General features: G+C 51.5%; 1 protein-coding gene and 1 pseudogene across 1 annotated transcript in view; one reads left to right on the top strand and one right to left on the bottom strand.

Annotated features, from left to right (window-relative positions):
* Positions 1-13673, bottom strand: part of Zcchc14 (zinc finger, CCHC domain containing 14) — a 55587-nt gene that overhangs the window by 41037 nt on the left and 877 nt on the right. The window contains exon 3 of the mRNA XM_013012748.1: positions 13641-13668. Within this exon, the coding sequence (XP_012868202.1) occupies positions 13641-13668 (28 nt within the window). The remainder of the gene's footprint in view (positions 1-13640; positions 13669-13673) is intronic.
* LOC105983018 lies at positions 6858-7122 on the top strand (annotated as a pseudogene).

Raw genomic sequence — 13673 nt, forward strand, 5'->3', positions numbered from 1 at the left:
TTGGGCGTCAGGGATGGAGGGTCACAGTTCAAGGCCAGCCCAAGCATAAAATTTTGTGAGACTCCAGCTCAATCAGTGGCTTGGTACAGGGGTGGGCACCCGCCAGCCCAGAAACATGGGAAAACCCACCTAAGGAGGAGCACGGGCTAGACACAGAGCGAGAGTCTTCCTTAAAAATAACCAACCGAAGGGGCTGGTGTGGTGGCTCACACTGAAAGCGCCGCCGGGTAAGCCGGGTGAGGCGCTGCCCGCCGCTTACCCGCAACTCCACAACGCGGGCCTCCCAGGGTGCCGCACTCCAGGCACACTGTCTACGTCCGCGGGCCTCCCAGGGTGCCGCTCTCTATGCACACTGTCCACGTCCGCGGGCCTCCCAGGGTGCTGCACTCTCTATGCACACTGTCCACGTCCGCGGGCCTCCCAAGAGTGCTGCACTCTCTATGCACACTGTCCACGTCCGCGGGCCTCCCAGGGTGCCGCACTCCAGGCACACTGTCCACGTCCGCCAGCCGCCCGCAGGCTCCTCTAGCTTTCCTGCCCCACCCCCACCCCTAGCTCTTTTGAATCTTATTAAAAGGCCCAAAATGATGAGGGAGGGGCTGCTTCTGATTCCATAAACCAAATCACCTCCTTGAATCAGCTGCAGCAGTTCTACCTACACATTGTAATTAGGCTCACGGTGAGTCAGCACAAGGCCTACATACAATCATACAATCGTTCTAGTAATCCTATTGATACTTCTACGCAGTGTCATCAATAATTTGGAGATGGCTCCACAGAGCGCCCTTATCATCAGGAGTCTGGCGACTGCTTAAAGCACCCCTCCACTGGGCTTGCTGTGGGGTTACTTCCACTCAATAGCACACCAGTGTGCAGATCACTGCAGGCTAAGTAGTGTGAGCATTAAAGGAACATGTTCACACGTCTTTCACAACAGCTACTCTAAAGAAATGACCCCATCCCTACCGAGACCACGGAGGACAGCTCTACCAAGGATGCCGGTGCCCGGTGACTGCCCCCATCCAGCCCGCCTCCGGCCTCGGGGACAGGCCTACCAAGGTTTCTCCCAATAAAAGCTTGGGTAGGGCTGGGAAGGTGGCTCAGTGGTAGAGGGCTAGCCTTGCATGCATGAGGTCCTGGGTTTGATTCCTCAGCACCATGTAAGCAGAAAAAAAAGCCGGAAGTGGCGCTGTGGCTCAAGTGGTAGAGTGCTAGCCTTGAACTGAAGAGCTGAGGGACAGCGCCCAGGCCCAGAGTTCAGGCCCCATGACCAACAGAAAAAAAAAAAAAAAACTTGGGCAGGTCAGTCAAAGACAATTAAGGAGAACACAGATCTACACAACACAGGAGAGAAACAGCCCCCAGCCACAGATGGGACAGAGCTGGCTTCCACGCTATCGCCAGGCGGCCACGAAGCGCACCTGTCCCAAGTGCTCTCATCCACTGGCTGCGCACCCTCACCAAGCCTGCCCACGGCAGGGCTGGAAGACAGTCTCCGCATCCCAGTGTATCCCATGACAGAAATGCCAAGAACTCCAGGGTCACACAGGACATAGGCTGGGACAAAGAGGACCAGGACATGAGAACCCAAGAAGCAGGAGCCAGGGAGCGGAGCACTCTCCAGGGCGAGTGCCACTGAAGGCAGGCGGAGGGCGATGAGGGAATACACAGAGGCGGCAGACCCGACGGTGGGAAGCGCAGCCACTTGGAGGAGACTGGGAGCACCTTCCCAACACCATCCCGGAGAGGAGCAGCACCGCAAGGAGAGACAGGCCAGCAGGCCACAAGACCTGGGACCAACGCGCGTTCCAGGCCAGAGAACACTGTGCGTGCAACAGTGCCACGTTATGTGAAATGCATGTGATGTGACACATGCATGAGTAGGAGAATGCGTACGGTGTGTAACATGTGTAACATAGATGCTTTGTGTTGCTTTGTTTTGTGCCAGTCCTGGGGCCAGAACACAGGGGCTGGGCACTGTCCCTAAGCTTTTCTGCTCAAGGCTAGTGAACCACAGCTCCGCTTCTAGCTTCTGGTGGTTAATTGACAGTAAGAGTCTTTCCTGCCCTAGGGATGGCTTCAAACATGGTCCTCAGATCTCAGCCTCCTGAGTAGCTGGGATTACAGTGTGAGCCACTGATGCTCGGCTAAGTAATATATAATGAACTTCTACTTATGCCAAAAAGAAAAAAATCAGAAGCCATACCAAAAACACTCGGGAGGGCCTGGGAGAGAGAGGCAACAGAAGACACTGTAGGAACTAAAGAAATGTGCTCATTACCAACTCGTGTGACTGTAACCCCTCTGTACAGCATCTTTATCATAATAAAGTAAAACAAATAATTTTTTAAAATGTAAAACAATGTGCAGCAAAGTCAAAAGACAAGATTAAAAAAAACAGAAAACAAGTACTTAATCCCGGTTCAAGACAGTATCTTTGACACTTAAGGAAGTTTACGTTCTCTCCCCCACCCTCTCTCCCTCCTCTGGGAACCAGGGGCTGAACTTAGGGCCCAGCACAGGGAATGAGTCCTCCTGATTCCTGTCTTGCCTCTCAGGCGGCTGGTTCATCAGGCACACGACCACTCCTGGCTTGTTAGGGTGCCTCACTCACTTCCTGTCCAAGCTGGTGAACCCTTCCTGGAATCAATCCTTCCAATCTCCACCGTACTTGACCTAAACAAGGAACTTCCAAAACATAAAGAGCAACAATCCAGAACAAGAGAGTAGGATCTATGAGGTATCCCCAACAATCAACGAAGTGGGTCATCTGTAAGAACATTCAACCTAGCCAGGCGCCAGTGGCTCACACCTGTAATACTAGCTACTCAGAGGAGGCTGAGATCTGAAAATTGCAATTCAAAGCCAACTCTGGCAGGAAAGCCTGTGAGATCCTTATCTCCAATAAACCACTCAGAAAACTGAAAGTGGCATTGTGGCTCAAGTGGTAGAGCGCTAGCCTTGAGCTGAACAGCTGAGGGACAGCGCCCAGGCCCAGAGTTCAAGACCCACGACCGACCAAAAAAACCAGAACATTCAACCTGAAAAAACACTCATCACAGGCCCCAGGCTCCTGCTGCCGTGTAGAAAGTAACTGTCCTGCTCTATTTCCTGCTCTCAACCTACAGACAGCCTAAGTGCCTACCAAGAAGTGAAGGTCAGTCTATAATCCCAGCTACTCAAGAGCTGAGATCTGAGCACTGTGGCCACAGCACCATTCCTGGCTTTTTCTAAGCCAGCCCAGGCTGGCTTCAAATCATGATCCTCAGATCTCAGCCTCCTAAGTAGCTGGGATTACAGGTGTGAGCCACTGGTGCCCATCTTGGAGTTTGTTTTTTTTTTCTTAATCCTCATGAATCTATAGTGAGAATGGGGGTGAAGAGTAAAGGAACCCTATTATAACAGCTGTTGGGAAGATAAACTAGTGTACCACTTTAAAAGGCACTTTGGAGGTTCTTCAAAAAACTAAACAGAAGCCAGGCACTGGTGGCTCACACCTGTAATCCTAGCTACTCAGGAGGCTGAGATCCAAGGACTATGGTTCAAAGCCAGTCCAAACAGGAAAAGTCCTTGAGACTCTTATCTCCAATAAACCACCAGAAAACTGGAAGTGGCGCTGTGGCTCAAGTAGTAGAGCACTCACCTTGAGCTGAAGAGCTGAGGGACAGCGCCCAGGCTCAGAGTTCAGGACCCAAGACTGTCAACCGACAGACACACACACACACACACACACACACACACACACACACAAAGTGAAAGATCACTGCCACTGTTTGTGTATGTAGGCACCATGCTCGTGGTGTGTAATATAAATGACAGGGTCCTGCTGTCACAGTGAGATGGGGACAAGGGTCCACCCACAGGACCAATCAGGCACACATTCATACAGGGTGTCCTCATGACAGGATGTGCGAGAGAAAGCTCCGGTCCAAGTGACACACACCTGCTGCAAGACACAACAGACTGCCAGAACAGAACCAGGGGAAAGACGTGTGGAGGAAGACATGCGCCTCCTATTCTGTAAGTACATACAACCTCTGGAAAAGGTCTACAGAGAACTGTGCCGGTGCTATCTGCAAAGCAGGTCAGAAGGACTGTGGAGAGGACACAAACCTTGTGCTTCATTTGTATGTTTGCATTTTAAGAAAGGTTCTTACGCATGTAGCTCAGGCTGGCTTCAAACTCAAGACTCTTGAGCTGGGAAGGTGGCTCAGTGGTAGAGCACTTGCCTTGCATGCCTGAGGCCCTGGGTTCGATCCCTCAGCACCACATAAGCAAAAAGAAAAAAAGCCGGAAGTGGCGCTGTGGCTCAAGTGGTAGAGCGCTAGCCTTGAGCTGAAGAGCTGAGGGACAGCGCCCAGGCCCAGAGTTCAGGCCCCATGACCGGACCCAAAAAAAAAAAAAAGCTCAAGACTCTTCTGCCTAAGTCTCCCAAATGTTGGGATGGCAGGCATGTACACCATACCAGGTAAGAACTTGTTTTTGAGGTGAAAAAATGAAAGCTGCCGCAGCGGGGTAAAGGAACAGAGCACTACTTGGCCCTGAGGACGTTTCCCAAAATCTTTCTGTGCTTTTGTAACTTCTTGCATCTGATTGTATTATCCATTTAAAAATCTTTCTTTTTTGGTTGTGCTTTTTCATGGGGCTTGAACTCAACGCTTGGGCACTGTCCCTCAGTGCTTTTTTGCTCAAAGCTAGTGCTCTACCACTTGAAGCCACAGCTCCGCTTCTGGTGTTTGAGTGGCTGATTGTAGATTAGAGCCTCAAGGGAACTTTTTTGCTTGGGTTGGCTTCAACCTATAATCCCAAGATCTCAGCCTCCGGAGTAGCCAGGATTACAGGGGTGAGCCACTGGTGCCAGGCTAACATCTTTAAGAAACTACCTGAGAAGCAGAGGACAAGAAGAACAAGATTTACAGAAATCTAGGCAAAAAGTTACCAAAGCTCATCTCAATCCACAAGCTGGACCTGGTGTTACACCGTTATCATCCCAGCTATACAGAACACATTAATAAGAGGATCACAGTCTGAGGCTACCCCTAGACCAAAAACTCAAGACTCTAACCTGAAAAATGACTAAATCAAAAAGAACTGGGGGTGTGACTCAAGTGGTAGAGTACCTGCCTAGCAAGCATGAGGCACTGAGTTCAAACCCTAGTACTATACTTAGGAGAGGTCAGAGGCTACAGGGATGTAACAGGAGCTGGAAATGACTCAGGTGAGAGCCCAAGAGAAGCAGGCATGATCCGGCAGGGTGAGGAGAAATACCTGCTTGCACGTATTAAAGCAACAGGTAAATATGTATTTACACACACAGGAGACGTCTCCAGGAAGCACGCGGAGCCTGTGCAGGGCGGGCGGCCATGACAGGAATGGCCAGGAGAGGCGGACACGGCCGAGGCAAGGGTTAGGCTTGGTTTAAAAGCCCGTTGGCTTTAATTAAACAAACAAAAACAAGCTCACACCTGTCATCCTAGCTACTCAGGAGGCTGAGATCTGAGGGTCAAGGTTCAAAGCCAGCCCAGCTGGCAAAGTCTGTGAGACTCTTGTTTTCAATGAACCACCAGAAAACCGGAAGTGGTGCTGTGACTAAGGTGGTACAGTATCAGTCTGAAGCAAAAGAGCTCAGGGACAACATCCAGGCCCTGAGTTCAAGTTCCACAACAGACCAAAAAAAGCCCATGAGAAGCACAAGCATAGCCCTGGGAAGGTGGCTCAGTGGTAGAGCGCTCGCCTTGCATGCATAAGGCCCTGGGTTCGATTCCTCAGCACACCACATAAGCAGAAAAAGCCGGAAGTGGGGCTGAATCTCAAGTGGTAGAGCGCTGGTCTACAGCTGAAGAGCTGGGGGACAGCGCCCAGGCACAAACATGTTTGCAGGCTCATGGCAAAGCTGGGGCATCTGACCTCAACATGTCCCTGGAGACACAGAGGAGAGAACGACAGAAGCCAGCCTCTAACAGAGGAAATGTGGGGAGAGAACCGAGTGGCGGGTACTGGTCTGGACAAGAATGCTCAAAGGCACGGGACTCGAGGGTCTACAAATGGCTCCAGACCTCAGGCCAGGCCAGCGGGCCGCGGGCCGCTCTCCTGCCCTGCCCTGGACATGGAGCTGAGGACCTGACCTGCAATTAGAACATCAAACTTTCCAGCCTGGCTCAAAGTAGAAGCACCAACCATTTGCCTGGCCGGCATTCTTGGTCATCATCATTTCTTAGAGGCAACGTCTCCACCACAACCAGGAAAAGTGTGCGAACGCCCTGCTGTGGAACAGCCTCGTTCCTTCGTCTCCCGCCACCAGCCACCGTTCCCACAGCAGCACAAGCCTCAGGCGGCTGCCATGTGCACAAGGGGCCAGGTCTTTCTCTGAGACCAAATTCTGCTACTAAACTAGTAGAAATTATTTCTCCCGGACGTAACCAAATACTTACTGTGCTCTAACCAGTCCTGAAGGAGCTGGCAGGCATCAACTCAACAAACAGCCTGTCAGCGCACTACCTCCTCACAGCTTTCCTGAGGTGGTAAGATTTGGATTCAATTTGTCAAAAAAAAAAAAAAATCCACGTTCCAAAGATGCTATGGACTCAAAAGGAAGGTTGTTGCACGGTACAGGGTGAAAACAGGAGGAACGAAGGGCAGGGACTGCGGCTTCGGCCCCCACAGCCAGCCGGGGGGCGGGGGTGGGGGGGGGCTGCACAGGATGGTGGCATTCAGCCCAATCACCTGCCAACTCGCGTGGACAGAGACATGCGGCAAACCTGCCGCTTCTACTCCACAGCACCCAGCCCGCCATGCAAGGCTCTGCCCAGCTGAGCCAGGCCAACGAGAAGACGCTGGGGTAAAAGAAACAGCCTTCCTGTTTCCTCGTTGGACCTGTGGAAGCAAGATGGGTCACCAGCAGCTGTACTGGAGTCACCCCTGAAAATTCGGCCAGGGATCTCGCTCTTGCCCCGTGTGCTCTAATCGCCATGGTCTGATCCGGAAGTATGGGCTCAACATGTGCCGGCAGTGTTTCCGCCAGTATGCGAAGGACATCGGCTTCATTAAGTTGGACTAAGTGAATGGACTATCCAACACTTCAAGCCCAATGAAAGACCATATTTGTACGTAAAATAAAAATTCAAGAAGCCTTCAAAAAAAAAAAGAAACAGCCTTGCTTTAATGTAAGGGTCAAGGCCAGCCAGGGAAGTACCGCCCAGTCCATGCCAGCGTGTGGTGTCTGGTGGGGCCCCTCTAACTGCAGGACATGGCTGCTGTAAATGGAGGTGCCACCTGGAGCGCAACACAACTGCGTTCAAAGGAGTCCAAGTGCCCGCATCAGGACGTCACAATGAAAACGGGACATCAGGGCTGGGAAGGTGGCTCAGTGGTAGAGCACTTGCCTTGCATGCATGAGGCCCTGGGTGCGATTCCTCAGCACCACATAAGCAAAAAAAGAAAAAAGCCGGAAGTGGCGCTGTGTCTCAAGTGGTAGAGCACTAGCCTTGAACTGAAGAGCTGAGGGACAGCGCCCAGGCCCAGAGTTCAGGCCCCATGACCGGGGCCAAAAAAAAAAGAAAAGAAAAAAGCCGGAAGTGGCACTGTGGCTCAAGTGGTAGAGCGCTAGCCTTGAGCTGAAGAGCTGAGGAACAGCGCCCAGGCCCAGAGTTCAGGCCCCACAACTACCAAAAAAAAAAGAAAAGAAAAAAGAAAACAGGACATCATTTAATCCTATAAAAACTGCCTCCTCCACCCCACCCCCCAAAAAAGAAAGACACCCACTATGGGTTAGGTGTTCCTGGCTGTGGAGTAACACTCCAGCTGTGTATAAACATGCCAGACTCAATGCATAGAGTGCAGCAGCTGGGCATGGCTCCCAGCTGCCCAGGGAACAAATGTTCAAGCTCGAGACAAACAGAGCCTGGGGTCCTCATTACTCTTGAGCCACTGGTAGTGGCCACAGCTGCCGCAGGCAAAGTCTGCCTTTCAGGATGCTGCCTGGCTTTCAGCTACATGGAGCAAGCACAGTTAGAGTAACCTCAGGACACACCACCCAATTCCTCACCTTTGCGCTACGATTATTTCCAATAACTTAAGAAGTGTAAACTGCTGTCTGCCTTTGACAAGAGCCTGCTCGAAGACTCAGCCATAGAACGTGTTTAAACCCACATTTTCTGTAGTGCTCGTCACTAGGCCTGGTGTAAAACACAGAACAGCTCCACAAGACACCACAAGCCAAGCACCGGGGGAGACTGCCGCAGCAGCACCTCGTTTAAAAACAAGATCCGCTCTTGAAGGACTTCTGCTAACATCAGTCCCACCTGGAGGCTGCCAGAACAGGGTGAGTGCCAGGCCCTACTCCCGCACGCCTGGGCGGGGAGGCCCGCCAACACCTGCCCTGAGGCTGTGCCTACTGCCAGGGCGGCAGGCTGCAAGGTCCGCCTAGCAACACACCAAGAGGAAGCCCATCTCAGGAACAAAGCCCCTCACCACAACAGCCATGTTCAGTGTTTCAAGGCCTACTTGCTGAGTGTTAGTGTAAAGGAGTTTGCCATGAAGGAACATCCAGAACTGAGCATACAGACCCACTCAAAGTCTACCCACTGAGGAGCAGTAAACAAAGTATGGTCTGCCCACACAAGGGAATACTGCTTAGCCAGAAAGAGTGAAAGGCTGGCCGGACCCCGGTGGCTCACACCTGTCATCCTAGCTACTCAGGAGGCCGAGATCTAAGCATCGAAGTTCAGAGCCAGCCTGGGCAGGAAAGTCCATGAGACTCTTTTTTTTTTTTTTTTTGGGTCCGGTCATGGGGCCTGAACTCTGGGCCTGGGCACTGTCCCTCAGCTCTTCAGCTCAAGGCTAGTGCTCTATCACTTGAGCCACAGCACCACTTCCAGCTTTTTTCTTTTTGCTTATGTGGTGCTGAGGAATCGAACCCAGGGCCTCATGCATGCAAGGCAAGCGTTCTACCACTGAGCCACCTTCCCAGCCCCCCCCCCTTCATGAGACTCTTATTGCCAATAAACCCCCAGAAAACTGGAAGTGGCGCTGTGGCTCAAGTGGTAGAGCATGATAGAGTGCTCACCTTGTGCTGAAGAGCTGAGGGACATCGCCCAGGCCGAGTACGAGCCCCACGACAGACAGACAGACAGACAGACACAAAGAGAGAAAGAAAGAGAGAGAGAGAGAAAGAAAGGAAGGAAGGAAAGAAAAGAAAGACAGAAAGGAAAGAAAGGAAGGAAGGAAGGGAGGAAGGAAGGAAGGGAAAGAAAGGAAAAGAGTAAAAGGCTCCTTAAAAGCGCGCCACATGGAGAAGCCAGGCGCGGAAGGGCTACACGGTGTGACCCCACATGCATAAACGACAGCAAAGGACAGACAACGGGTGGTTTTCAGATGGGTGGAATCACAGGTGCTGGGGGTTCTCTGTTGGAGACTGACACAGCAGTGAGGGCCCCTGGGTAGAAATGTGCCTCCGGACCCATGGGGAGAGCACCCTCATCCATCTGCACACACTGTCACCAGCCCAAGAAACCACAACACACTGTGTCTATGTGTGGCTTTGGAGAAGGGTTCACTGTGTAGGCCGGCCGGCCCTGAACTGGACAGCCTCCTAGCCACGCTCCCAAGTGCACCACCACACCCAGCCAGCCAGGGTCTTCTGAGCAACTGGGAATTGAACCTTTACTTGCCAGTGGCTCTGCCACTTGAGCTACACTCCCAACCCCCAAAAGCATATTTCTGCTGCAAAAAAACTGCTTCAAAAACTATGGCATTTTCTTGGGGCTACTGGGATTTGAACTCTGGTCTTCATATTTGCTAGAAAACTTGAGCCACAAATGACTCCAGCTCAAACATGTCTTTGTGCCTGAAAATAGCATAAAGACAGTAAGTCCAAGGCCAACTTTCACCCACGGCACAGCTGAGGGGCAGTGGTGGTCTGTCTGTACCTTCACAGACCACTCCTATTCTTGGGTAAGGGACAACCAGCAGGGCAGCAACTGGCAGACTCTAAAGGTGTCTCCTGTTGGCCAGCTACCGAGAATTTTTTCCTTCCTGAAAATAAACTACTTAATACGCTCCATGCTTTTAACTTCTAGTACTGGACTGGGAAGGTGGCTCAGTGGTAGAGCACTTGCCTTACAATGCATGAGGCCCTGGGTTGGATTCCTCAGCACCACATAAGCTAAAAGAAAAAAGCCGGAAGTGGCGCTGTGGCTCAAGTGATAGAGCGCTAGCCTTGAGCTGAAGAGCTGAGGCCAGGCCCAGAGTTAAGACCCCACAACCGGACCAAAATAAATAAATAGACTTCTAGTACTCCCCAGAACAACAATTTTAAAATAATATCACATTGAAGGCTTCAGGAACCAAGCAAATAATGAGAACTTCAGAAAATATAGGAAAAATAAAAACAGCCAGGCACCAGTGGCTCACACCTATAATCCTACACTAACTTGGGAGGCTGAGATCTGAGGATCATGGTTTGAAACCATCCCCAGGCAGAAAAGTCCATGGGACTCTGATCTCCAATTAATCAACAAAGAGTCAGGAGTGGAACTGTGGCTTAAGTGGAAAAGTGCCAACTTTGAGCACAACCAACCAAAAAAAAAACAAGCAAGCAAGCAAGCAGTGTGCTAAAGCTCTCTTTGCATTCTTTCTGTGAGCTGTTGGGTTGTGTCTTGAGCTTTTTGAGTTTGCTTAGGCAATTGGTGTTTTTCAAAGATAGAGACATGATTTGCCTTAGAAAATCTTTGTTTTATTTAATTTTGGGGGAGGATGGGGTATCCTGGGGCTTGAACTCAAGAGCCTGGACACTGTCTCTGAGATTTATTTTGCTCAAAGTTAGCACTCTACCATTTGAGCCACATCACCACTTCCGGTTTTCTGGTGGTTTATTGGAGATAAGTCTCTTGGGCTTTCCTGCTTGGACTGGCTTCAAACCATGATCCTCGGATCTCATCCTCCTACTTAGGAGTAGCTAGAATTACAAGCTTGGGCCACCTAAAAATTGGGCCTGGCCTAAAAATTAACTTTAGAAATGAGAGGATGGGATGGGAAGGTGGCTCAGTGGTAGAGTGCTTGCCTCACATGCATGAGACCCTGGGTTCGATTCCTCAGCACCACATACACAGAAAAAGCCAGAAGTGGGCTCTGTGGCTCAAGTGGTACAGCTCTAGCCTTGAACTGAAGAGCTCAGGGATAGCGCCCAGGACCAGAGTTCAAGCCCCATGACTGACAAAAAAAAAGAAATGAGAGGATATAGAAGAGGAAGAAGCAATCAGGGCCCCCTACTGGGCTTGGTGCTTGTCACTTACAGAATCCTCTACAGGTCACAGGATGGACAACGTCCTTCAAGGGGACAGGGAGACACGGGGGGGGGGGGGGGCCTCTAGCCAAGGTCACGCAGCTGGTAAATTCAGTGCCCAGAGCCAAGAGAGGGTTTCATCTGGACAGAAAAAGGCTGAGGAGCTGGAAATGTGTAGTGGCAAAGTACTTTGTCTAGCATGTGCTCAGCACAGGAAATTTTTACTCTAGATTCAATTCACTGCCCTTCAGGGACAATCACAGCCATCTTCTGCATGAAACCAGGCATCTGAATACCCTGACATTGGGTGCAGATGCAAGAAGCTGGAACACAACTAACAGCCCATGAACTGGCCCCAAGTGACCGGGACTCTAGGGCCATTCCAGAGCTGACAACCTCAGAGAGAGCCTGGCTTTTCCACTTGACAGCTCAAACACGATTTCTTTGACCAACACAAGAGAGACTCTAGGAGAGAAATGAGTTTACAAAGACCAGAGATAAATATCACCAAAAAGACAAGATTGCAGTTTTAAAAAAAAAAGAATATAGGGTTTTTTTTTTAGAGATATTAAAAAGAAAAGCCAGCCAGTTGCCAATGGCTCACACCTGTAATCCTAGCTGCTCAGGAGGCTGAGCTCTGAGGATTGCAGTTCAAAGCCAGCACAAACAGGAAAGCCTGTGAGACTCCTCTGATCTCTAACTAACCACCAGCTAACTGAAGTGAGACTCCTCTGATCTCTAACTAACTAACCACCAGCTAACTGAAGTGAGACTCCTCTGATCTCCAACTAACCACCAGATAATTGAAGTGGAGCTGTGGCTTAAGCCTTGAGCAAAAGGGACAGTGCCCAGGCCCTGAGTTCAAGCCCCATGACAGACCAAAAAGAAAAAGAAAAGAAAAAAAGAAGAAGAAAAAGAAAAGGCCACAATCCAAGGTCCAAAGATTCAAAAGCAACAACAAACCTCACCACTAGCTAACTGAATTTTTCCAGCCATTCCATAAAGGCAAAGTTTAAAGTTCAAGGAGCCCAAAGACATTGCACGGAGGCACTAGGGAATGGCTGGGAAAACATGATTCTCAGGCTTGAAGTGAGTTCAACCATACTCTACTTTCCAAAGAAACCACACACGGGTAGAGAAGGACTTTTCTCTAATGCAAACCTTTGGGGCTGGGCTCCAGAAGACTGTTAAAAATTGTGGAGGAGGAGCTGGGAAGGTGGCTCCGTGGTAGAGCACTTGCCTTGCATGCATGAGGCCCTGGATTCGATTTCTCAGCACCACATATGCAGAAAAAGCCAGAAATGGGGCTGAGGCTCAAGTGGTAGAGCACTAGCCTTCAGCTGGGGACAGCGCCCAGGCCCAGAGTTCAGGCCCCATGAGTGACCAAAAAAATGTGAAGACACAAACCTTTGAGAGACAGAGGCATGCTCCCTAACCTCAGACAGACAGAAGGTGCTCTCTGACCCCAGACAGACAGAAGATGCTCCCTAACCGGGTGCAGGGCTGGTGGGCCTGGCTGGGCAGGTGGGTCACCACGGTGACTGGTAACTGAGGAGCAGGAGGCACTGAGGCTCTAGCCACTCTGTCAGCACGGCAGCCCAGCTCTTAACACGCTCACTGACACATACACATGCATATACACCTGTGCACACCTGTACTAGCCTGCACACACGTGGGGCAGGCTGGTGGTGGGGACAGGCCTGCCTCCTCCGCCACGTTCTGATGCTCTCCTAACTGCCCGGGCAGACCCTTCCTTTTCTAAACACAAGACCTGGAAAAACCCAGGTGACCCAATGTTTAACTGTCATCTGTCACCAAGTGGCTGGCTGGGAGGACAAAGGCCTCTCCGAGTTTCAGCCCAGGTAGGAAACAGGACATACAAAGGGGCCAGGAACCCTGACCAGGGATATCCTCCCTCCAGCCCACCCCACGAGCCCCAGGAAGGGGCCAGAGGACCAGCGCAGACTTGAGAGTGAGTGGCAGCTTGGGGTCAGGATGAGGTGTGCAGGGCTGATTGGGCTGGGAGATGGAAGGGAGACTGGGGTGGAAACCGTGGATTCTGGATACAGGTCTCCAGTAGGGGCTTGTGGGGGGGTGCTGGGGGGGGACTGCTTCAGCTGTAGACTTAAGGTCAGGTGTGGGCCTAGACTGAGGACTGGGGTGGGGGGGGCAGGGCTGAGGTGGGAACTCGGGACAGGGGCCTGGGACTTGGGGCGGTGGGATGTGGGTCCAAACGGAGTTAGGGCTTGGGGTGCGGGTCTGGGTGCAGATTTCAGGCGGCGGGGGGGTCCGGGTGCCAGGCAGCGCGCCCGCCCCTCCCCGCTCCCCACCGCACCGCAGGCGCGGGGCAGTGACGCACCTTGTGGCAGGCCGGGCAGGTGGGCGCGCTCTT

The sequence above is a fragment of the Dipodomys ordii genome, unplaced genomic scaffold, assembly GCF_000151885.1.
Source record: "Dipodomys ordii isolate 6190 unplaced genomic scaffold, Dord_2.0 Scaffold18, whole genome shotgun sequence".
Taxonomy (NCBI): Eukaryota; Metazoa; Chordata; class Mammalia; order Rodentia; family Heteromyidae; genus Dipodomys; species Dipodomys ordii.